This window comes from Centruroides vittatus, unplaced genomic scaffold (assembly GCF_030686945.1).
Source record: "Centruroides vittatus isolate TY-2023 unplaced genomic scaffold, ASM3068694v2 contig_1079, whole genome shotgun sequence".
Lineage (NCBI taxonomy): Eukaryota > Metazoa > Arthropoda > Arachnida > Scorpiones > Buthidae > Centruroides > Centruroides vittatus.
The window spans coordinates 67,262-94,375 of record NW_027120694.1 but is presented as its reverse complement, the minus strand read 5'-3'; the positions used below and the strand labels follow the sequence as shown (position 1 = coordinate 94,375).

Here is a 27,114-nt window from a genome sequence, read left to right as displayed (position 1 = left end):
AATTATAAAAAATAATTTCTTAAAAATTGGGAAATGGGATCTTACGACGTCCTTTCTTACATCCATGTCCATTCGGGAGTTCGGGCCTTTATCCACTCAAAAATGCGCTGGAAAATGTAGAAACTGGATAACTGGAAAAACCTTTCTTTAGAGGCTACTCAGCCATCCAATATTTAATGGCTGAGTAGCCTCTAAAGAAAGGTCCGGTCATCTATAAGAAAAAATTGTTCTAGAACAAAAGAAAAAATGGAGATCATCTAGGAAAGTAAAAAATGTTTCCAGAGCGACTGTGTCTTATTTTATTAAATAAAAATTTAACATCCGACGAACTTCGGAAAAAAAAAAAAATATTATTTTTTATTAATATATATTAATAATAATAAACTCATTATGTAATTGCCAGACATACCTGTACCTTTCATACGTTGCTAATAACCAGGTGTCATCAGAAGACATTTAAATAGAGGAATTATTTTCTCCCAAAAATTCGACCTAATTAAAATTTTAACATTTTGAAGTTCCATCGGATGTTAAAATTTTTTTAAAACAATTAAAACAGACACGGACGTTCCGAAAAAAATTCTCCTAGACGATCACTATTTTTTATTCTTGTTCTAGAACAAAGTTCTTAGATGACCAGACCTTCCTTTTTAGGCTACTTAGCCATCTAATGTTAAAACGTTTTTTAAAAGCAAAATTAGTTCAATTAAAATTTTTAAAAAATCTTAAAAATTGGAAATGGGATCTTACGACGTCTCCTGGTGAACATCCAGAATTTTTAAGAATTTTAAGAAAATCATGATTACAATCATCAAATACATCCATTTTTAAGAATTTTTAAAAATTTTAATTGGACTAATTTTGTTTTTAAAAAACGTTTTAACATTAGATGGCTAAGTAACCTAAAAAGGAAGGTCTGGTCATCTAAGAACTTTGTTCTAGAACAAGAATAAAAAATAGTGATCGTCTAGGAGAATTTTTTTCCGGAACGACTGTGTCTTTTTTAATTGTTTTAAAATTTTAACAGTTTATTCATCATTTTAATAAATGTTGAACATTTGCCTTAATTTGTACTATTCTCTTCCAAAATGGCTACTAAAATCCAACGAAAAGAACAATTTTCTCGAGATGGAGACATAAGCCACGTGCAGTTGGCTTCTGTCGCCATCTTGTTTTGGCACTTACTTTGTTACTTTGACAGTCATTATGTAATTCGTCACGGATAAAAAAAGTGTTTAATTTGTAATAGAGCTGCAAATGAAGCTAGATTGTTTACAAAACAAATAACAAATATGACTTTAAAAAGTAAATAAATATGACCTAATTTATAAAATGTCAGGCGATTCCATTTTACTAACCTATAAAGCAACGTAAGGCTTTTTTTAAAGGCCTTAAGTTGCTTATACTCAATCGGTGAATATTTCTCGAAAATAAAACACACTCCCATCTAAGATCTAACGTAATAAACAGAAAACATAATATACATATTTCATTTTCGACAATTAAATATAATAAATACAAAAGTCATTTATTGATATCATAAATTAAATGTTAACCAATTACCATTTATTTTTACTTTAATTACGTGAACTCTTATTGGTTGATTTCATACACTGTCTTATAAATCTCCGTTGCGAATATGCGCGTATCATCCAACCATATACCACAATACATCAGTTTTCGTTTTTTAATTTTTCATATATAAAGGGACAATTTACTTTCATAGCGGTTTCATAAACACTTCCGGTGCCAATCCGTATGGTTTCATTTTTACTTAAATAATTCCACACGTGAATTGCGTAACTTTCATTCAATATGTATTTGTTTTCAGAGGTAGGTGGACGAAAATATTGTTTCCACTTAGTATAAGGAATGGCATAACCAGCATTTTCGGATAGAACGTTTATATCACAATTCAAAGCTGATAGATTTCTAAAAGAACGGATATTACAGTAGTCCTTTACAGTTTCCGTAAAAAGTTTCAGGCCTATAGATCCCCAAACATTCTTCCTGTAACTTTTCTCGACATTCTGTAAACATTTGTAGAGGAAGTTATGCCCTTGATCGAATCGAAAAATTGCATTATTTACGGTCGATTTATCTTGAATTATCGCAAAATTATTTATATTGTAGAGAGGTTTTAGGACTACCACATCCAAATCCAGATATATTCCTCCGAATTTCCAAATTAATACTGTTCGTAACGCATCGCTGATATCGTATGTTTTAAATTTACTCGTAGCCCACGGGTTGCTTCTAAACCATGTTTTCAAAGGGGTTCCTTCGAAGGTATCATTTAAATCGATTCGATTTACTTTAATATTTGGATATATTTTCGTTAAACCGTAAGCATCGTCGGCATCCTTTAAAATCATCACTTTAATTGATGATTGACTGTGATGAATGGCGGCCGATTCGATGGAACACGCTTGACGAAGATTTAAAAAATTTCCCGCAGTTTCCACGAAAAATACATCGTCGGTTGCTTTAAATAACGCATGTATTTTCCACTCTAAAAAAACTAAAACATATTTTATATAAAAATTATATTAATTCAGCTTATTATTATTATTATATTTTAAATATGAATTTTACTAACTTGAAAGTGTCCAGTAGATGAGACCAGCGATGCCGATTAAGGCAAAGAAACGAAAGTATCTATTTAAGTTTTTCATCATATTCTACTTATAAACTGTTAAAATTTCAAAATATATATAAAAAATAAATATATAAAATGTAAATATATTTAAATTGAATTATTTATTATTTGAAAAAAATTATCGGATTTTAAAAAGAGGTATTAAGTGATGTTAACTGTTGACTGTAATTAACAGGTGAGGGTGCAGGTGCTGATATAGCTTAGAATGCTTTTAATTATATCTGTAAAAATATTTTTCCGCTTTTATTCCGTTTTTAATTTTTAATTCGGCTTGATCTTTTTAAACAAAGTTTGAAGAGGTCAAGCCGGTAATTTTGTTTTAAAGTAACCCAGTGGTGTCCTTCGTTACTCTGAAGCGACACAATGTCAAACTGTACGAATCGCATTCAAACATATTATCGATATTGGTCACTAATTGGTCAACTATCTATCACGAATCTCCCTCATTAAATTCGTCGAATCTTCTAATTAATGGCCAGTAATCGGTTAACACTTTCAAAATTATTGCGCTATTCTAGCTTCCGATCGAGAAACTTTACGGCCATTAATGCTGAAAAAAGTATTTAATTAATCTTGTTTCCCCCTTTAAATTCGGTATTTTACCTGATTTTAGACCGCCGTTTTCTGCAATTTCGAACAATTACGTAATTTATATGGCTTACTTCGGACACATCAATCTTGCTTCAGCGCCACGTTGCAATTAGAGCCAATTTATGCTAACGCAGTTTAATGGAAAGATTAAATCGCTACGTACTCTCATATAGGTCCAGAAAAAAAATTTCATATTGATCACAGCTGTGGTTTTGTTTAATGATGTTTGCCACGTCACGCGCATTAGAACAAATAGTGAGGTTGATAAAAAAAGTTTTAAATGCGAAAACGTGTACGTCGGACGTTCAGCGCTACTTTCCTGTGAGCCAAGAAGTTTGACAATGGCGTTTAGAGTGTCGAGCGTGATTCCGCTGACTTTCCAAACGCTATGGCGAGAAGAAAAGAAAAGCAAATCTTTTTATTTTTTATATATATTTTGCAATTTTAACAGTTTTTAAGTAGAATATGATGAAGAACATAAATATATACTTTCGTTTCTTTTCCGTGATCGGCATCGCTGGTCTCATCTACTGGAGACTTTCAAGTTAGTAAAATTCATATTTAAAATATAATAATAATAATAAGCTGAATTAATATAATTTTTATATAAAATATGTTTTAGTTTTTTTAGAGTGGAAAATACATGCGTTATTTAAAGCAACCGACGATGTATTTTTCGTGGAAACTGCGGGAAATTTTTTAAATCTTCGTCAAGCGTGTTCCATCGAATCGGCCGCCATTCATCACAGTCAATCATCAATTAAAGTGATGATTTTAAAGGATGCCGACGATGCTTACGGTTTAACGAAAATGTATCCGAATATTAAAGTAAATCGAATCGATTTAAATGATACCTTCGAAGGAACCCCTTTGAAAACATGGTTTAGAAACAATCAGTGGGCTACGAGTAAATTTAGAACAAACGATATCAGCAATGCGTTACGAATAGTATTAATTTGGAAATTCGGAGGAATATATCTGGATTTGGATGTGGTAGTCCTAAAACCTCTCTACAATATAAATAATTTTGCGATAATTCAAGATAAATCGACCGTAAATAATGCAATTTTTCGATTCGATCAAGGGCATAACTTCCTCTACAAATGTTTACAGAATGTCGAGAAAAGTTACAGGAAGAATGTTTGGGGATCTATAGGCCTGAAACTTTTTACGGAAACTGTAAAGGACTACTGTAATATCCGTTCTTTTAGAAATCTATCAGCTTTGAATTGTGATATAAACGTTCTATCCGAAAATGCTGGTTATGCCATTCCTTATACTAAGTGGAAACAATATTTTCGTCCACCTACCTCTGAAAACAAATACATATTGAATGAAAGTTACGCAATTCACGTGTGGAATTATTTAAGTAAAAATGAAACCATACGGATTGGCACCGGAAGTGTTTATGAAACCGCTATGAAAGTAAATTGTCCCTTTATATATGAAAAATTAAAAAACGAAAACTGATGTATTGTGGTATATGGTTGGGTGATACGCGCATATCCGCAACGGAGATTTATAAGACAGTGTATGAAATCAACCAATAAGAGTTCACGTAATTAAAGTAAAAATGAATGGTAATTGGTTAACATTTAATTTATGATATTAATAAATGAATTTTGTATTTATTACATTTAATTGTCGAAAACGAAATATGTATATTCTGTTTTCTGTGTATTACGTTAGATTTTGGTTGGGAGTGTGTTTTATTTTCGAGAAATATTCACCGATTGATTATAAGCAACTTAAGGCCTTTAAAAACAGCCTTACGTTGCTTTATAGGCTAGTAAAATGGAATCGCGTAACATTTTATAAATTAGGTCATATTTATTCACTTTTTAATGTCATATTTGTTATTTGTTTTCTAAACACTCTAGCTTCATTTGCAGCTCTATTACAAGTTAAACACTTTCTTTTATCCGTGACGAATTTTATAATGACTGTCAAAGTAACAAAGTAAGAGCCAAAACAAGATGGCGACAGAAGCAAACTGCACGTGGCTTATGTCTCCATCTCGAGAAAATTGTTCTTTTCGTTGGATTTTAGTAGCCATTTTGGAAGAGAATAGTACAAATTAAGGCAAAAGTTCAAAATTTATTAAGATGATGAATAAACAGTTAAAATTTTAATTAGGTCGAATTTTAGGGAGAAAATAACTTCTCTATTTAAATGTCTGCTGATGACATGTGGTTATTAGCAACATATGAAAGGTACAGGTATGTCCGGCAATTACATAATGAGTTTATTATTATTAATATATATTAATAAAAAATAATATATTTCATTCTTTATTAGTAAATCCACTAATAAATCAATTTTAATTAACTTTAATGCTCTAAAATTAACTTTTTGAATTATTTGTCATACAGGTAAGGCACGACACAATGTATTTCTTATATACACAGCTCTATAATAAATTAAAACAAATTTTAAATTAAAGGATATACAAACATTATTCTGCACTTCGGAAGACGTCTTTTATGTGAAGAATAATAGTAACCTAATTTTTATATTAAAGTCGCATATTGTAACATCTGTAATTAGGTTATGCTTCGTTCAGCTTATACAATACAGTAATTGAGTTTTCAGCTGAAATTGTTTGTTTACATATTTTTTTTTGTTTTTTTAAATATATAGCGAGACAGACACTATCTATTAATGACGTGTAAGCTATATTAACGGAAAGAGGGATTAAGAAGTATTAATGGCATACGAGTTTGTTCTTTTTATTATAATAAAAGAACAGAAAACTTGGAGGCGCCGGGTATTGATTCTGGTACCTCTCGCATGCTAAGCGAGCGCTCTACCATCTGAGCTACGCCCCCTACACGAATACACTTTAAACTTCATTTGTACGAAAGTGAAAGTTATTCTTAAAATTTGAACTAATTTTTAACATGGCTGTTTGTCTGGTTTAGCGTTACGTTGAGTGTAGCGACTCAACGCAGCGCGCTCTTCCCACAATTTCTTAATCTAATATCTAATACTGTATTGATATGTAAAATGGAGAGTATTCACCCGATTAATAAATACTAGGCTTGTATTTTACATATTAAACAGGGTGATCATATTTAAAAAGTTCAGAGCTTTGACCCTAATTATCTTTTAGGCATTACCTGTTCAGAGATATGAACAACTGATATAACATTATATGATGTTGAATATCATCGTAAAACAAGTGCATTTCTGGAAAAATATCTTGCAGAAAAAATATTAGTGTGTTAAACTGTATTTTAATTATAATAATAAAAATTACATATCAAATTTAGTAATCAAACTTCGGCCCATTAGTGGTCAATTGGATAAATTCAGTAAATATTGATAGTTGGTCACCTCTGACCGCTTGACCAATAGTCTGGCCACGTGGAGTTTTCCAAGTTTTCGTCACGTCTATACACGGGTTTTCAAATACAGGAGTACTTCATACTTCGAACGTTCTAGAGTACGAACTGCACGGGCAGTAAAAGGTTCGCTCGCTGCATTTATTGGGTGCCAAAAGTCGTCTCTCGCTGTGGCTATAAAAGCATCTCCTATTTTGTGCTCTTATGCTTTCTTAGTGCTATTTTCGTGTTTGTTCAGTATCATAGATACGGTATTACACAAATAAATTTGTTATCTGCTTATGAATTCAAGTAAACAATACTTTTTTGCATCGATATTCTTAATGTTGGTACACAAAACCATACAACAATAACAACTTTTACACATTTTCGTTAGAAAAAAATCGTTATATCGAAAAATTAGAATACTTATTTAAAGTATATTAAAAATTTAATGAAAATCTATATATAAAACATTGAGGGAATAGAGGCTGAGAATTACCATTAAAAAAGAGAATCATTTAGTTAGTTGAATGATTATATTTTTTCAACTTTAATTGCTTCTGAGTAAACAAGAGGGCAATTTTGTGCCATTGCAATTTCATATGCACTTCCTGAACCTGTATATAAAGTATATAGATGATAATTGATTCAAGACATAAATCATATAATAATTCTTCATTTTACGAAGAGTATTTAGAGTCGAAGAGTTTAGAAAATAACCTTTTCATTGAAAATAAGAAAGAGGAAAAGCTGTGGTTGAATCATTACGGTAATATCACAGTCGCCTTTTCTTCCGACGACAGATATGCTGTACCCATTGCATTAACAGAGCTGAATTTTTTCAAGCCAACCATTTCATTTCCGAAATGAGAAAATTTGGGGGTAAAAATATTTTGATTAAATGTCTTTCAAAATGTACTGTACTGTACATTTATATAAAGACATGACTCAAACAGCCTGTAATAACCAGATGGGACACGTGGATTCATGTGGCTTTAATCCCTAAAATATCTCAACCACGGGAACATACATTGATAAACTAGACGAAAGACTTCAGCGACCACAATAAAGAATCTGTTGAAACAAGAAGACGTTAAAGAAACTGTACACTGTTTCTAAGCTCGAGGATACCGATATATCTGCTGAGAAACAGTGATTTTTAAGTATCTTCATTTGTAAAACCTGGAGTATTTAGTGAAAACCAAATATGCCCTTTTCAGACCTATTGATGTTGAGAGATCGTTTTCGTAATTCAAAGATTTACTTTCTTCGTGCCGTCTGAGGCTGTCCATGAGGAATGTTCTGTGTTTGCAAGCATAATTTTTTTATGATTGTAAACTATGAATCTAATGGATCAGATTTCGAAAGTGACTGATTCGAATTTTCTGTTATTTTCTCGAATTTTACGTATTGTATGCACCGGTACGTAAAAGTACGCTTAAAAATGTACTTTTATGTATTTTTAAGAGTACTTTTGCCATGAAAATTCATCACATTTTCAGTATCACTTTCTAAAAAAAATTTTCAGCTGAACTTCCTAAGTTTATACATAACAATGGATAAAAATTCCAAAATCATCTATGGACAAAATGTTCACGGATTTCTTACGTAAATGTAAATTATAGAAAATATTATTATCTGTTCGAAGCAAATATGTCAGAAAAAATATAATAATATAAGCAGGAAAAACTTCGTAGTCCATTTAAAACATTTATCTCCCCATCCCTTCAAACTTTAACAACTAAAATTAAAATCATCAATTTCGCTAATATACAAATTGCCCTGCAAAATTTCAGAAAATTTTGACTAAAAGCACGGGAGTTATTAATTCTCAAATGGAGCGAACAATATCGTGCCACAAAATATAAATACATCTTGTATACCTGCATCTTGTTCTTTACAATATTTATTTATAATTTAAATACTTTTAAATATAATACAGGTATAAAAAAGTTAACATTTTTATTTAAAAAATTACATAGACATAAATTAATTGAAACACAAAAAATACATTACTTTTTGAAGACAGAAAGTAGGAAAACTACAAGTAAATATATTCAAAAGAGTTAATTGTACTTGCATAAAAGTTTATGTATTAATACTTACTCAACACTCTAATTATGTATATATTTTAAGCTAATTAATATGAAAGTTCAGTTAATGGAATAATTAGCAATACAACACTAGCAAGCATGCAACCTTGAAGCTTTCAGCAATCAAAATTTCTTACTAATAGTAGCTTGTAACTATGTATTCGACGCATTTTTCTTGTAATTTGTAACTTGTAACAACTCTAAGAGTTTTATGCAACAGGTTGCTAGTGAGAAATTCGGTCACGATTTTAAAATAACTTTTGAAAACAGATCAAGTAACACCAGAAACGACCTTTGATTAACAATAAAAGAAATTAAATGGGATTGTATATATAACAGGGGGCGTAGCTCAGATGGTAGAGCGCTCGCTTAGCATGCGAGAGGTACCGGGATCGATACCCGGCGCCTCCAAAATTTTAATGTTTTGTACGTCAGAAAATATACCCGTCTTGCATTACTTGGTACGAATTTAATTCATATATTACGTAAAAATGGGCTCTGTGCCATCCGGAGCAGTTTTTAACAGCTTGTTTACTTGTGTTAATTTCGCGGAACCCCTCGAATTTAGAATAGAAATTGAAGAGTGATTACTAATTTAGCCAATGATTGATACAACTACTTTGTATAATATTAACGAAGCATACATGCAAGTAATGTTCTTGGCTATAGACGTGTTACTTTAAAATGAATTCTATTAATTAATTTTACATAACCCGCTTTTCTTTTTAATTTAAATTTTGAAATTAAACGTTATTTTTTTTAGTAAAGAAATAGATTATTGCAATTGCCATGTCGCATTAAACCACACAAGTCAAATAGGGGGTGACTCTGGAGGTAACTTTCTATGGGAAACTGGCCTTTATTTACGTGTTAAACACGTGGAAAAGAAAAAAAAAGAAAGAAAACTGCACACGACTGATTCTGAACCCACGACAAATTTTCGGTAGTGTTAATCACTCAGACACTGGTGGTCCAAAGCAGCAACGAGATTGAAAGTTAAAGCACGATTGATTGAACACACAATAACTTATAAATTCAATAAAATCTTGTAGAGTTTTAGGAAAAAAATTATAATTTAAAATTTATATGATTTTAAAATCAGTATATAGGGCCTATAAGTAATATAAAAGTAGTGTCTAGGATCCTACTTTTCTTTATTTACAAGCCCTGCATTCTATCTTCTATTATTTTTAAGGCCCTATATTTTCTATTAATTAAAAATCCTGTCTTTTATTATTTTTAGGGCCTTGTGTTTTCTATTATTATTTATTTCTATTTATTTATTAGTTTTCTAATAAAATAATAATAGGTTCTTGTAAATAATAGAAATTATTAGTCACTCGATTTAATTACTTTAAGTGAAAATCAGTATATAGACACTACCTTTTCCTGATTCTACCTTTAAACTTGATTAACTCTTTCTTACACCAATGAATAATAACCATGAAATTTATTAAATATATTTTAATTTATTTTAAAAATATAAGTTATGTTTTCGTTAATACGTAAATTATGATGTAAAAAAATATTTATATAGGCCTAATAGATCATTATTTAATGTTGTTTTTGAGGATTAAAATTAAACAGAATAAAAATAAATTTATAAGCAAGGAAGATGAACCAAGGAAGATTTTTATGCTAAACTGGCCCTATATAGGTGTTAAACACGTGAAGAAACACGGAAAACTGCACGTGGACAGTCCGTTTGTGACGTTCGAACCCGTACTTAGAGAGCGCGTCGCGTCACGTCGCTACACTCGGCGCGACGCCAAACCGGACACACAACAATGTCAGAAATTAGGTCAAATTTTAAAAATAACTTTTACTTTCGTACAAATGAAGTTTAAAGTATATTTGTGTTAACAAGGGGGCGTAGCTCAAATGGTAGAGCGCTCGCTTAGCATGCAAATTTTAAAAATAACTTTTACTTTCGTACAAATGAAGTTTAAAGTATATTTGTGTTAACAAGGGGGCGTAGCTCAGATGGTAGAGCGCTCGCTTAGCATGCGAGAGGTACCGGGATCGATACCCGGCGCCTCCAAATTTTTTAAAATTTTACCGAACAATATGATCCTTGGCCCGCTTGAAGTGTAACTAGAGCAATTCAAATTGATGTCGTTATCATTTTGAAACGTTGAAAATATATTTTATCACGTTTACTTCCTACAAATACTCGTTGTTATTATCTGGAGTCTATAATCGAAAGGACACTTTCCTTATCAACAATCACGTTTAAAGGACAATTACTCGTAATTGCGGATGGTAAACGTGAATTTTTCTAGTACATGCATTAGTATCAATAAAAGCTGAATACGAGTTGACTCAATCTAGAATAAATGTGATCGAATTGTAAAGTATGGCGTGCTTTATAACAGTTTATCTCGGGATATAAAAATCCTATTGGAGTTTAAAAAAAAAATTATTTTTTTAAGTCAGTTTTTGCTTTCAATTTCTTAGGGATCCAATTAATCCTCAAGGATCTTTAGAAACAAAGTCTAAGACTGTATCAATAGGATCTTCTGTGCTACGAAATTCTCATCTTTAGGTACAGTACATTGAAAGATCAATCTAAACTGGCCAGTTTATACAAAACTGTGGCCCTAATCTATGAAATACAAGAGGGCCTCCATCAAAATAATAACGTATAATTTAAATTAATTCATTTTTTGAAGATGGAAAGAGGCTCTATACAGTATAAGGATCAATGGTCTTTTGGCAAAGTCAGTCTTTATCATGAGCCTCTCATCCGTCTCATTATGAAGAAAACTCGTTTAAAAAATTCCTTCCGAATTTTTTAAACTGGTTTTGCGTATTGAGAGGCTGAAGATCTGTTCCAAAAGACTATGTTCCTGAGGTGTGTAAAGGAGGGTGAGAAGATACGTGTTTATACACAGCAACACGCGTTTCTTCTATTTTTATGAGCTTTAATTGTATTTATCATCGTGAAGATCCTGGATTATCCATTATTATCCTGTAAGATGTGTGGATCTATGCCACCGTATACTACGGAATTTTTAACTTGAGATAATAATGTTTGGAAAGGATTTGATTGAATTGATGGAATAAGACAGTCACACATGAGAGATTTGTCAAGGAGGAGTAGTTTCTATGAGAAACTTGCCCCTATTTAGATGTTAGACACGTGAAGACTAGTCCGTTGGTGAGGTGCAAACCTGCGACTAAGTACTAGTGTTCAGTAGTTTTGTACACTTTGCTCCTGAACACAAGTAGTTAGTCGGAAGGAAAGAGTGGGGAATATTAAAATTATACAATCTGAAAGTACTTTATCCGCTCTTTTTACCATGTGAGTACTAAGAAGGTCTTTTTTAATCATATCAATCATAGGTTCGGCCATGCCCACAATTGGGACGGCTGGGTGAAGAAAATACTCATGCTAAGTGCTGAAAAATTATACCCAAACTTGATTCTATTCAAAATCTACGATATATTTCTCATAAGACAAAGCATTTTCCCTTCAAACGCGATAAAATATTATAATACACATCTTAGAAATTAATTATTTACCATACTCTAACTGTATTTTATAGGAAATTCTTTCAGATAATCATGCGACAGCTCGGCTGTCAATGTATAATGTAGATGAATGTCGAATTTCCAGCAGAACTGATGTTTAAAAGAGTTATATTATACACTTACACACGTCAATACATGCGAAATGTATATACATATACGATAATTATATAAAGAAAGGATGCCATTTCCTTTATTCTTTTATTGATTTTTAATATATAAAAAAATGTTACCGATAATCTAAATAGGGGCCGAAGTCAATAGAATAGTTTGCATCAATAATTCTTTTATATCTACAAGCGACATTTATAAATGCAATCACCATATTTTTGAAAATTTCGGGTATTAAAATTATGTTTAAAACATAATTAAAGTAATCTTAATTAAATAAAAATTTAATTATCATTAACTATAATCTTATGAATTCGTTAGAAGATTTATTAAACCGTTTTTAAGGTCATAATGGCGACTGTTCTGTTACATCTACCTCATAAGCTACGTCATTGGTCACATGGCCGTATGCTACAAAAACGAGAGGTCTACATGGACTCATCGCAGAAAAAAAAGGGAAAAGGTAAGCCAAAAAATGTATTTTATTTACGTTTTTGAATTGGTTTAATGTTATTTTTATTCGTGTTCATTCACACTAATTTAAACACTGCTATTATAATTAACACCATTACCATTGTAGTAGCTTAAGTTAATGCATTAATGGTAGAAATTCTAATATATTTATGCTTATTATCGTGTTATACGTGTTTTTTATGGATTTTGATCTCCGCACTGCGGGCATTAAGAGGGCGTTTTTCGGGCCCGTCGAGAGTTTGGCCAGACACAAAATTGTGAGGAAAGCTCCGACATATTCAAGAAATTCCTGTGGAAATGCTCGCGCGGATTCGAATCCTGTTACTAATTTGACAGTAATCTCTCCCGGCTTTCTATATTATACATTATTATAAATTAGTTTAACTAAGTTAATTATTATCATTATCATTATTTGATTCATTAATAATTATTCAATGGTAAATTTTTATTTAATTCAGAAATATGGTAGAACTTTTGCTATGTATTCTATGCTTATCATCTGTTCTGAAGACAAGTCTTAGTCTAGGTAAGATATTATAATATTTTTTTAAAATATAAATTTATATATTTTATACTCAATTTCGAAATTATTTACATTTTCGATACGTTCATAAACGTTTTAAAATAAATTTATGTCAAAAAATATATTTTTTAACGGAAAGAATTTCCAAAAATTGAATGTATTTTCGTGGTTAGCACCGATTTTAAACTCAGAGAAGAGTTTTGATACATTTTATATTATTTTAAATTCTATTTTTATGCTTCCTGTGAAATATTCTGTGTCCCAAATAACATCTGTATATATAAAAGAGTAGGTATGTACGTTAGGTAAAGGTTTCTATACAGTTGAACGTGCCAAAATCTGGCATGAATATTCTTCGACATTATAAAAAATATTATGAGGGTTCCCCCAACAATCCTTAAAGCCCACTCCTTTAAACTTATTATGTATATTTGTTAGGTAAAGGGTTCCATACCGTTTAATGTATCCGCATCGAATTTGGCATCCAAATTCTTTGATTTCCTAAAAATAAATACCGTGTGGGTCCTCCAATCATCCTTAACCTTCTTAAACCTGAGCAATTCTTCTGTGTTTTGTAGTTTCATTGTTGTAAAATAAATGTAGACTTTAGTTACTAAGATCACTGTTTCGATCATCATCTCCCAATCCAACCGCATCAATATCCCAAAATCCCGAGCCACGTCAGCATCTTGTAGATCTATAAAAGAACCCTTGGAGATGAAACTGAAGACAATAACTTGCGTGGTACTTTTAAGAAATTTAAAAATATATTCAAATTCTAACATAAAAATTACTTAGAACGATATTACATTCTTCTTATTTATAAATTGGCCCAATAACATAATATTAACACGATATAATATTGTTGGGCAGGAGGCATAAATCCGGTTATTTCTATAATAAAAATTTATCTGAAAGACATTTCAGTGCAATTTTTTTTATAATGCTTTCAGTTCGCACTTCCTGCTTTATAAATTATAGTAAAATTTTAATGGCGTGACCATTTTCAGATACTTGTGAAGTATCGTCGGATGTGTCTGGAATGTGTAGAAGGAGATCGGATTGTTCGACTCTACGAAGAGGTTCTGCTGTTAAATCCTGTCCCGAAAGACGTGATTTGATTTGCTGCCCTTTATGGAGAAAAACAAGTTGGCCAGTCCAAACCACTAAAAAAACAAGGGCGCAGTCAAAGACAACTGCTATACCTAGGACTGAAAATGGTGAATATGTATTAATTTAAATTAAATTTTATGTTATTCATTACACACATCTTCCTCTATTTGTTATGGGAAGAATAATCGAAGAATAATAGTCTAACTAACGGGCTAGTTACGCGGAGTTTCATGGGATTTCTTCGCGTATCTAACACCTAAATAGGGGCTACTTTTTAAACTCTTCTGGGGAACAGAAGCGACCCTATATATAGGCAAAAGAGCCTAGGCCTCGAGCTTTCGCGGGCCTCTCGAATTTGGTAGTATAGTTTATTACTTAAATCATCAAATTGGTAATTATTGTAGTCTGTTGCATCTGCAGGTAGATTATTTTCAAAGTTAAAATTGATCAGGAACTAACTGCAGTCAACAGTGCCAAGATTTCTTCACTTTCGATCTTGTTCATTGAAATATTGCTGCACAAATGGACATTTCTCTGTAACTGATTAATTCAACTGTGCAGAAGAGCAACTTTATAGGCAAATTTCTGTACGTCTATTGAAGTTTACAATTCATTGTAAGCCTATTGTGCTCATTTTTATTACTTTGTTGTATGTTTTGCGGTCTGTTTTTATAATAAAATTTTTGTATTATTGTGCGTCTGAATAAATGTTTCCTCTGCATCCATCGCTCTTTTAATGCTTATAACCTCACAAATCCTCTGCTTGGGAGGCATCCCACTTTGGCAAATCGCCCATGTGTTTGGTTGCATTTGCTGTCCGTGTGTCCGTGCCCATATGTTGGATTGTGTGTGTGTGTTGAGTTGCGAAATACACACACACATACAGACATCCATACATATAGAAAAAAAACCCAACTTTTTTGCATTTATCGACGACTCAAAGTCCTTTGAATTCAAATGTAAAAATGTTGGGGGGGGTCATTTTTTGATCGTTTACCATACTTTTCCTCTGTTACATATAACAGCATACAAATAGGTCCGTGAAGTGGGCATCCCTAATTACGTTTTTTCCAAAGTAATTGGTGCCATTCGTTTGCCCACCCTTCAAAAAAAGTTATAGCCCATCCAAAGTTATGTAAGAGAAAACTATTTTCATACATTTTTCTTATAATCTAAGCAAACAAATGGCACAAGTTGCTTGCAAAAATAATGTTATTTGGGGTGCTACATTATAAAACGGGTGAAAATTTGTATTCGCTAAAACTTTGTTTGAAATGTGGGTTAACGAAACTTTTTGTTGGACAAAAGTAGACAAAAAAAAAACGATGGGACGAACGAATGGCACCAATTACTTTGAAAAAACGCAATTAGGGGTGTCAACTTCAAGGACCTCATACAAATTTACTAAAAATTGATTTTTTAAGGAATTCAGATGAGATTTAGCAATTTAATTCGTTTCTTTTAAAGTTTGTGGTCAAAGATCAGCACCGAAAAGAAGATCTAATCGTGGAGTAGACTTGGAGGAAGAAGAAGAAGAATCTTTTAATTTAACAACTGATGCGATCGTAAATGGACGAACAGCCGTAAAGGGATCTTGGCCTTGGATGGTGAGTTTTACAAATTGCATTTACTTAAATCTTTATTAAATAATTATATTATGTTGTTGACAGGCTGCTCTCCTAAGTATAAGAACAACATCATTTGGACAAAGTGCCTCGTTCTTCTGTGGTGGAAGTATCATCACATCTAGAATTGTTCTCACAGCAGCCCATTGTTTATATCCTTACATGCGTAACCGGAGACAAATGTAAGTAATGTAGCCTATAATACTTTAATACCGCAAGAAAATGTTGTATAATCATGAATCCATCATAAAAAATTTACAGAAGTAGAAACATGAAGAATATGAAAGTTCGAGTTGGGGCGCACACGAAATCTGATGGAATATCTCACGACATATCTCAAATGAATTATCATAAAAGCTATGGGCGAAATTATGCAAATGATATCGGATACGTTAAACTTTCAAAAGATATTATTTTCAATGCGCACGTTCGTCCTATTTGTCTACCGACGTCAACAGAATCTTATTCCGACACATTTTACATCACAGGCTGGGGCACTACACGTTCTGGTTTGTAAAATAACAGAAATTTCTTCTAATATTTAAACGGTATTCTGAGATAAATATTTAATTTGCTTTCAGGTGGTTCTGCCAGCAGCACATTAAGAGAAGCTAAAGTGAAAATGGTACCTCTGAGTACGTGCAAAATAAATTATTCACGTATAAATTTGAAAATTACTGATAAACAAGTATGTGCTGGCCGTGGTGAAGCGGATACATGTCAGGTAATAGAAGAAAAAAAAAATAAATAAGAATATTCGATAAATAAAAATTAGAAATTTAATTAAATCCTGTTAATAGGGAGATTCGGGAGGACCTATGGTTATGTACAGCGAGACTAAGAAGCGCTGGATTTTAGTTGGAATTACATCCTTTGGAAATGGTTGTGGAAATCGCAGATATCCTGGTGTTTATACATCAGTTAAAGCATATAGAAGTTGGATAGATACTGTTTCGTAAAGCCCGTTGCAGAAACAAATTCTAACACAAATATAACTCTGGATTTATAAATAAGGTAAACAAGCAACAGTCTCATGCTCTTTCCATCTTCAAAAAATTAATTAATTTAAATTACACGTTATTATTTGATGGAGGCCTTCTTGTATTTCATATCTTAAGGCCACAGTTTTGTATAAACCACAGCTTAGATTGATCTTCCAAGATCTATAATACATTTCTATGTAGTATCCAAAGACGAGAATTACATGGCACAGAAGATCCAGCTTATGTCTTAGACTTTGTTTCTGAAATTGATCTAAGTTTGCAGCTAAATTTCTGATGCACAATGGTATTGCTGATTAAATTGTATTATTAACGTTAAGGTGTATTAAATGTTGTTTATATTAAACAAGTTTACATACATTTCAGACGTCACACAAGTGGAATAATAATTGAAATTTAAAAATTGTATTATAATAAAGGAAGTTCTTAGTTATTCATGAGTGAGTCAGACGTATTAAATTGATTTCATAATTATGTTCAAATTTCATTTCTAGTGCAAACCATTGAAAACATTATCTGATGATAAATGCGAGGTCAACAACTAGAATGAATAGGCTTGTTAACCTTTGTATAATAAATTTTCCAGTTTCCTTTGCGTGCCGATCGTTTCTATTAATTTAATTTTAATGGTTATTCTTTCTTCTTTTTATGTAAATTCTGGGATTTAATGTGTATTATTTTGCTAATAAATAAATGTTTATAAAGATAATACTTTGAGTTTATTTCGATATAATTATTTCTAATGAAAACCTCACTTAAAATTTTTTTCCGAGAATTTTGACGGCCAATCGGTCGCTCTGAGAGACTTGGGATCAAATCTAGGCGAATAAACCCTGGAATTTTTGGGCAATGGCAACCTGTCCTGGATAAGTCATGCCCCATTCTTTACCACGCAGTTGCCACATTGTGAGCCAGGCCGGATCCAGGGGATGGTCATCCGAATTGCCAAGGCGTTTAAAGCGTCAGCCTATCATTCTGGAAAATCGGGATCAAATATAGCAATGTTTGAGCAATGGGCAATTGGATAAGTCGTGCCCCACTCCACACCACCCAGTCATTTTCATTGTTAGCCTGGCCAGATTCATGATAGACTTGTTGACAGATGGCTCGGCATTTAAGGCCTATCACGCTATGAACCTGGGATAAAATTCAAGAGGGTAAACAAACCAAAGAATTTTTGGGAAATGGAAAATCTTTCGTGGAGAAGTCGTTTCCCGTCCAGTACGCTCCGTGAACTAAAAAACAGAATCTTTTTCCAGGCTCATCGTGAGATTGCCGGGAATAAGATCCTTTCAGTTCCTGCAGGCAAAAAGAGTAAAAAAAATACAATGGTTAACAAGGAAGCTATCATTTTTATTGTGAATTTACAAATTTATTCTGTACATATTCGCGGTTTTTGACTTTTGTACAGAAGAAACATTTAAACAAGTCTTTAACTGAATAGCTGAACCGTGCATACTTGCATTCACTCAGATGACCTTTCCTTTGTACGGCATAATAAGCGGAGTCGCATGACACTGAAGCATAATCAATAATTTTAACTGTCATTATTATTTCCTTTATAAAGTTGACTTTTAAAATTGAATTGTTTTATCTGAAACTATTATAAAATTGAAATTATTCAAGCTTTTTCGGCCATGTAACTGAATGCTTGAATATTTTTTGCGTGCCTTTAAAATGAAGCTTCAAAGTTCAGTCAACCATAAATCAATTAATATGAATGATAATTATTTAATTTATTTATTAATTTATAATTTATTAAAATATTGTAAAATTAACTAAGGCTTATGTATCGCTACGTTACTTCAAACGTACGTTTTATAATAATAGAATAAACTCTGCAGTTAGTCCATTGATAAAGCGCTCCTCTAAATAGCGTCACCCGCATAAAGCGTCAATATATATACGTAAACTGTTCTTTACATAAATATTAAATACAGGACATATCAGTATTTGTGAATTATTAAACGTAATTTTACATTGCAAATCTTATGATTAAATCATATAGCCCAAACACTCATGCCTCATGTAAAATCTCATTAATGTATAGTCGAGTCAGATATGACGTCATTTTACCGTTCTGGCGAACCCTAGATTGAATTCGCTATGGGCGGCCTATTTCTCACCACTTACTACTCCATTACGGGTCTGATTAGACTCACGAAGGGTATGCTGAAGAAGGCCCTATTATAACCTCATTATTACACATAATTCTTATTGTTTATGATACTTAGGGTAAACTTGCCTAATTCGTACCCCTTAAGGAAAAACCATCATATTATCGAAATTAATAAACAAAAAAATTACTCAAAATGAAAAATAATTTATTTGAGAAATATTTTATTACTACCATAATCAAATTTAGCATAAATCTTATAAACTTCTGAGAAATAAACATTTAAAAAAAACACTAAAAAAGTACGATTTAGAACCATTCATCTTAAATCGTACTTTGAGATCCTATCATTGGTTTGCATCTTAAGAATCAAAATCTTAATCAATAATGTATTAATACGTGTGTAGATTCGGCTGATGGTCTTCGCCAATTCTTGGCAGTCATTGCAGTTGTAATCCGTTGCTTTTTATTGGTTCCTGCGCAAAGTTCATATACCCATATCTCACATCGTGTGCATTTGATCATACTTTCTTTTACGTCTTCTTGGCATAATTTACAGTACCAACTGTTATTTTCATTTTTTTCTTATTTCTTTTTTTATTCTCCTTTTGTGATATTTTATTAGTTTTACTTTTCTTTGCACCAAGATTCTTTGATACGTTTTTGTTCTTGAATTCTTCTATTTTATTCTCGAGCTCTTTTTTATAAGGACTTTCTATAAGAACAAGAACGCAACTTATGTGTGGTATGTGCTGGCAGAGAGAGCATGATTATTCCATAGTCCCTTGCAAGATAAATGGCATCAATGTTCTTCGTGTGCGTCGAATGACCGTCTAAGATGAGAAGAACTTGACTGTCTTGTGATGTTTGCAGTCTCAGACACTTTATAAAATGTTTAAGCCATTCGACAAATAATGTACTCAGAATCCATTCGATTTCTGAACAACTGTACAACATATTCGGTGGCCCTCCACGCTTTAAGTCATCTGTCATTCTTTTACGTTTACATATGAGCATGGGTGGCACGAATTCTCCAGCAGCATTCATACAGCAGATGCATGTGGTGTTGATACCACGTTCGCTACTAGTGACAGCTCAAACCTGGTGTTTCCCTTTTTGAGCCAAAATTTTAGAAAGCTTATAAACCGTCATTATATATTTTTAATCGCTTCTTCCATATTTTCTTTATTCCAAGAATTATATTTTCTTTTTGACATGTTCTAAAATTAAAGACAATTTAGTTTTAATTTGTTTTGAACTTTTGCGGTTATTTTTGAAATCAGTAACTTAGTAAAAAATAACAGTTTACGAATCGGTAATAGCTTATTGTGACATTCATCTAAAATGGTTTTCCTAAATCGTACCAGTACGTTTTAAGAACTTGCCTGGAGTACGAAATAGGCGCAAGAGTCGAATAAGTTTTACATTTGCCTCCAAGAAATTTGACAGCAAATACTCATATATCATCACATCAGGTGAAATCACAAAAATACGCATTAATACGTCACAGATAGTTAAAAAAATTATACACGATCCAATTTGAAGAACGTTCTTACGAAATGTGCAAAAATATTACAGAAAAAGTTGAAAAAAACTTACCTTTTCAATATTTTTGTCGGAAGCAGCGTAACAGCGTGTTGTCTGTCAGATGGTAATATGGCCGACTGTTATTTACTTTTTTTGTCACTAAAGGCACTAATAGCTATTACCGGAGTCGAGATATAAGCGAAGTACGAATTAGGCGCAAGTACGAATTAAGCAAGTTTCCCCTACGTTTAGCGCCAAGTTCGAGTTAGCGTCAATTTCATAAGCGAACAAATAGTGGCGCTAAATCGAAGTTTGCTTCATGTAACTGCTAGATACATATTAATATTATTATATTATACTGATTTTGACTTTTGATTAATATTAAATATAAAAAAAGAACGTTAAATCGGAAGAAATTCTTTATATGCATAGCTAAGGGTGGTATCTTTTGTTTGTGTAGTACCTGCCCATCAAGCTGCCATTCTGTGGGTGTTACGAAATGAATTAATGCGATTCTTGTATTATACAGTAAAATACAAAATAGGTGTAATTTATACAATAGTAGACCTTAGACAAACCATATATTTTCTTTTTAACTTTAGAAGCCATTCTAAACATTCTCACTGAAGTATGGACACGTAATTAAAAATAATTTGAACACTTTTCAGCAACAAACGAACGGAAATATTTAAAATATTTATGACTAAGTTTTCTTGGAAACGTTTTACAAGTGAAATCATTTGGTTCCCTTCCAGATAATATGTTAAAATAATTAGCCAGATCATTTTGAACTGTAGAAAGAATTATCACGAAGGTAGCTGCAGGAATCCCGTTTGTATTTTATGAGTTATTGCCCTATGGTTATTATATTAACGAAATATTTCATGCGTAAAGTTTCGGAAAATGAACTTGAACCCTGACTCATGTGGTTCCAGGATTAACTGGAATATTTAAGACCGGGCAATCAGTTGAGAAAAGATACAGTTTAGTAGATATGAATACGGTACAGTTAGGTCTATTGATAGTCACGCTGCTTAAAGGTAAGACATGGTTTAAAAATTTGCTATAAGATTAAATAATTTTAATTAATTCTTACCATAAACAGTAGAAAATTCACCGTCTTTTCAGGAGCAGAAAGCGAAGTTTGGCCTAATTTTATTAAACAAGTAAATAAATATAACAATTTCGTATCAAGTATGACTTTTAATTAATATTTTTTCTTATATAAATTTGAATTATATTAATATCTTAATTAAAAAATTAATATTTAGACTGTGGCATTGTGAGAACTGATAGCGGAGGTAATATTATTTGGCCTTGGATTGTAAGTTTTCCTTTATATATAAATATATTTTTTATTAATACTGTATTTATTGTAATAAACATCCACAGGTGCGAATTCTAAGGGATCAGAATACGTTCGGTCCCTCGATAACATTTTAAGTTTTGCAGGTCCAACAAAGTAGAAGGATAAAAATTATCATCTTTCAACTTTGGAACGCCCGACAACACTTAAAATATTGGGGAGATCATGGCGCTGTCTGTAATATTTTTAAGCTTGCACTGCACAGTTTATTACAATATATATAAATAAAACAAATACAGATAAATTAATATAATAAATATAATGAAATTAAATGTAATTTAATTATATGTGTAACGTAGACGAATATAGCAATATATAATTATTATATAATATTGTGTATAGTAAGAGGAAATATAATAATATTTCCTCGTGTATTCTTACTTAATTCCATTCACCCCTGTTGGTAGTATTTTATAGTAAGTTTTCCTTATTTCTACACGTGTTTTACATGGGAAACAAGTTTTATTTCACTTTCGTAACTCCGATTTGAGTAAGTAAAGTTTCAGTCACTCGAAAACGTAATTAATTTTACTTGTACGAGGCCTTGGGTAGAGAGGGCCCCTTTTGCCGATGTATTTTGAACATAAAATACATAGAGTATTTATTTATTTATATAAAACGGTCTTACAGATTTCTTTTTCTATTAATGAAAATAGTATTAACTTTATATAGAGGATCTACAAATTTTCACGGGCCCGGGGAAGTAGAAAAACGGTGACAGGACCTGATTTGGGGCCTTTACCACGAGCCGTTAAGCTTAACCTCGAGCCGTTAAGCTTAACCTCGATTAACAGTAGTTATTCCACTGATACATATGTATGCAGGTCTATGCATATAAATATATTTTAATAAAATGCTGGTTAAAGCTGTTTAACGTTATCGGTAGAAATTAGTAAAACAAATAATCTTCGGGGACATCGGAGGATATTTAATCACGTTTTAAAAATTTGGAGGCGCCGGGTATCGATCCCGGTACCTCTCGCATGCTAAGCGAGCGCTCTACCATCTGAGCTACGCCCCCTTGTTAATATAGTACACTTTAAACTACCTTTATACGAAAATAAAGGTTATTTTAAAAATTTGACCTACTTTCTAACGCTATTGTGTGGCTTGTTTCGCATCGCTTCGTGCTGACTTTAGAGGCGCAAAGCGACGCGACGTTTACGATATTCTTATTCTTAATTTAAATAAATTAATAATTCTTCAAACATTTTCAATTATTTACGCCAAAATAAAAAATCTTAAATCTTAGAATTAATAATATAAAAAGTTTAGAAATTCCGGAAAATTTAGCTGAAGAACCTATAATTTCCATTCCTTAGATCGATCAGTTGAGATGAGCATGGCTGGATTTGTACATAAGCTGAAACTGATGCCTAAGGCCTCCCGAAGCATAGGGCCTCATACTTTTACATGTATCATTATTTAGTAGAAGGGCCATCATTATTTATATGTTATATTTCAGACTCACGAGTCTAAGTCCAGCGCAGGTATATACAATATACTCGATATTGTTACGTATAAGTTACTTTCTATGTCAATTATTGATTAATTTAATGTATAACCTACATTTAATTATTATGCCTTTTTGTCCTTTTTAACTCTAAAATTTATTTTGTATACTAGTACTTTCTATATATTAACAGGACTTATTATACTGGAAATTATGGATGCAGATATTTAGTCTTACAGATCAAAAATAATGTTCTTTATTTAGTTCACCCGAACACATACACTTTAAACATGTGTTTCGGACTTGTTCGTCCCTCCTCAGCAGGCCCTTAAACGACACTTTCTACAATTAACAATTACGGTACAATTATAACTAAAATTAGTTAAAAACACAAACATTTCCCGACAATAAATGTAAAAATTTTTACAATTTTTGTATTTCCGATCTTCTCTACATTTCCACTTAAACTCACGATCCACAGCAACCATACAATTTTACACATTTCTAATTTTTATACTTTAAAACGATAAATTTAATTATTATCTAAAATATTATTATTTCAATTAACTTACTTCTTTTTGTTTATTCGTTTCTACTTAATTTCGATTCTAATACGTCCCATCTCATCTTTTATACCTCTTCCTCACCCCTTTTTATAATGCTTAACCATGATTGGTGGATCTCTCTACCATTGTCGTTATTCATTTTATTAGTTTGCCTAATTATATTTAAATGCTCATACAGTTGTCTTTTATAATTGTTTTTTTTTTCCTTTTTTCTGATTTTTACCGTATTTAGATCAATTGCACAACCTTCTGTGTTACAATGGTCAGCTACTGCTGAATTTGCATAGTTTCCTTCGATTGCTCTGATATGTTCACTTAATCTTATTTTTAATTTTCTTTTAGTTTCTCCTATATATGTTTTCTTTGAATTACAATTACAATCAAATGAATATACTATCCCTTTCTTCTCTGTTATATCGTATTTTTCTTCTTTTCTGTAACATAATTGTTTTTTAGTTGAATTTATTTTTTCCGGTATTAAGTTGATTCTATTTTTAATTACATTTTTAATTCTTTCAAATAATTTTTTTCTCTTTATCTATTGATTTTGGTTGTTTGTCATTATCTAGTTTTTCAAGCCATTTTTTTATTATACATTTTGGGTAATCGTTTAAAATAAACATTTTAATTATTTTTTCTTGTTGTTTTTGTGTTTCTATTTCGCTTGTTCTTTGCCTTATTTTATTCATATACATTTTAAATATATTATATTTCATACTGACCGGAATCACAGATTTATAATTAATTATTTTGGGTATTTGTATTGGTTTAACATATTTCTTGTAAATTAATCTATTATTTTTTCTTTCTATTGTTATATCTAAATAATTTATACTATTCTGTTTTTATTTTTCTAATTCAAATTTGATATTCTCTTTCATCTTATTGGTCTTATTTATAATTATATTTTCATTTGTTTTCGTTTTATCAAAAATTATTATGCAATCATCCACATACCTGCTGTAAAATTCAATACCTTCTATATTTTTGATCTTTTCATCTATTTGTATCATTGTTATTTCGGCCAATTTTGGACCTATACATGTACCCATAGGCATTCCTTCTGTTCGGGTGTAGAATTTCTTATCGAGCTGAAAGTAGTTATTTTTAATTACAATTAGGCACAATTTAATTATCCATTCTGGTGTATTTATTTTTCTTAAAGAATTTTCTATATCTTCTATTGTTATGCTAGGATACATGTTTACAACATCGAGTGATATTAACTTCATATTTTCATTAATTGTTATATTTTTTAATCTATTTAATAAGTCATTCACATTTTTTATACTATACTGAGAAACTTCTAATAAATTTAATTTATCCTTTAAATATACGTAATTTTTAACATCTATTAAAGGTCTATAGGATAGATAGTAGGATAGGTAATAGGATTTTTACGTGTTTTTACCCTTATGTTAAATTTCGGTGTTCTGTCGTCTTCTCTTTTTATGTAGTTGATGTCTTCTTCTGTTACACGCTGTTGTATTTTTAAATTTTTTAATTCCTTTTCTAACGATTTTATTAGACCATTTACTGGATCTTTGTTAAGCTGTTTATAACTTCCTTCTTGGATTAATTCCTTAATGACTTTATTTTTCTTTTCTTTTTCCATAATTATTATTTGTTTGGTTTTATCCCCTTGAAGTATTTCTAAATTATTTTGTGTTAAAAACAATTTAATCATTGCATCCATAATTTCCAGTATAATAAGTCCTGTTAATATATAGAAAGTACTAGTATACAAAATAAATTTTTTGTATAACCTACATTGATTACTATAAAATACTAGGAAATTTGTCTGGATGTCACGTAAAGGTTATTTTTGTATAATATCTACCTACAACAGACATCTTTTGTACACCCTATAGCAGTGTTTCCCAACCTTTTTTGTGCTATGCCCCACCTAAGCCTTTCTAAAATTCTTATTCCTCCCTCAACATATATGTTGAACTCTTTTGGAAAGTCTCTCGTTGTCGTGTTCGTTAATGTTTTTTCTTGCACTTAATTGCCACACTGTTTTATCATAACCACGAGAAAACCCAATCCTTTCATCAAAGTCTCTTGCACTTTCCAGTCATTGCCAAACACGGCCTGGAACACCATAACTCACGTCTGCCCACCTCGAGGTCTAGGCAAAGAATGTTCTTTCTCCTCTTTCACCGGCCTCAGGGCCTCGTTCATCTCTTTGTTCTCAGTGGTTACCAGAATTGTTAATCCCACTCCACGGGAAAAGGGTTAACTTAAACTCTGGACGAGTTTCGAATTGCTCCTCTGTGGGGGTGTGGGCACCACGTTGGGAAACACTGCTTTATAGGGTGTACAAAAGTAAAAATTTGGAGGCGCCGGGTATCGATCCCGGTACCTCTCGCATGCTAAGCGAGCGCTCTACCATCTGAGCTACGCCCCCTGATACAAACAAGATTCATTTAACCTACTTTATACTGACAAACTTGTAATTTTATTATGAATAATTTATATTAATTTAATGGCAACTTACTTTAAACGGGTTCTGTAGGCGTGCTAATTTTATTTCACATGTTGAAAGCTTTCATAGCTTGTCGTGAGTTCGACCCTCAACAACAGGTTTGTCGTGTGGATTTTCCGCGTTTTTTCACGTGTTCAACACCTAAATATGGCTCAGTTTTTCATAAAAGTCTTCCAGAGAGATATCTCACTTGGCATATTTTCCATGTGTTGCGTGTCTTATCCAATTCAATTCCGTTAACGTGTTGATAGTAGGTTAACTGTTGTGATAAATGCAGGGTGTGACAGCGGAGTAAAGTGAAAAGCGAACTGCTTGGTTTGAACATAGAATTTAATCTAAGCTGTATATACTACACATACCAAAAAACCAAGGGAGATAAGGTATGAAGTACAAGAATGTAGTTATATAAACAAAAGTCTAGACATCATCTGGAATGTCCCTAGGAGAGTGTCATGATACTCTCACCAACATTAACAGAGTAAATTAAATTTTATTGGAGGCAATTTCCAACGTGTTTACGAAGATCCTCCGGTTAGAACTGAAATTCAAAG

General features: G+C 31.8%; 2 protein-coding genes and 4 non-coding genes across 6 annotated transcripts; 3 read left to right on the top strand and 3 right to left on the bottom strand.

The window, feature by feature from the left end:
* Positions 1-1,673: 1,673 nt before the first annotated feature.
* LOC136974693 (lactosylceramide 4-alpha-galactosyltransferase-like) lies at positions 1,674-2,678 on the bottom strand. The gene is made up of 2 exons (XM_067269637.1): positions 2,600-2,678; positions 1,674-2,521 (listed from the first exon to the last, which is right to left on the bottom strand). The coding sequence occupies exons 1-2, from the start codon at positions 2,676-2,678 to the stop codon at positions 1,674-1,676; spliced, it is 927 nt and encodes a 308-aa protein (XP_067125738.1).
* Positions 2,679-9,007: 6,329 nt separating this feature from the next.
* Positions 9,008-9,080, top strand: TRNAA-AGC (transfer RNA alanine (anticodon AGC)). The gene has a single exon. It is a non-coding gene; the product is annotated as a tRNA-Ala (tRNA).
* A 1,557-nt stretch (positions 9,081-10,637) lies between these two features.
* Positions 10,638-10,710, top strand: TRNAA-AGC (transfer RNA alanine (anticodon AGC)). The gene has a single exon. It is a non-coding gene; the product is annotated as a tRNA-Ala (tRNA).
* Positions 10,711-12,670: 1,960 nt separating this feature from the next.
* LOC136974501 (venom protease-like) lies at positions 12,671-17,444 on the top strand. The gene is made up of 8 exons (XM_067269414.1): positions 12,671-12,774; positions 13,244-13,311; positions 14,319-14,528; positions 15,889-16,028; positions 16,092-16,228; positions 16,308-16,555; positions 16,628-16,770; positions 16,847-17,444. The coding sequence occupies exons 2-8, from the start codon at positions 13,248-13,250 to the stop codon at positions 17,003-17,005; spliced, it is 1,101 nt and encodes a 366-aa protein (XP_067125515.1). The 5' UTR covers positions 12,671-12,774; positions 13,244-13,247; the 3' UTR covers positions 17,006-17,444.
* Positions 17,445-23,004: 5,560 nt separating this feature from the next.
* On the bottom strand, positions 23,005-23,077 carry TRNAA-AGC (transfer RNA alanine (anticodon AGC)). The gene has a single exon. It is a non-coding gene; the product is annotated as a tRNA-Ala (tRNA).
* A 3,335-nt stretch (positions 23,078-26,412) lies between these two features.
* Positions 26,413-26,485, bottom strand: TRNAA-AGC (transfer RNA alanine (anticodon AGC)). The gene has a single exon. It is a non-coding gene; the product is annotated as a tRNA-Ala (tRNA).
* Between the last annotated feature and the right edge of the window lie 629 nt (positions 26,486-27,114).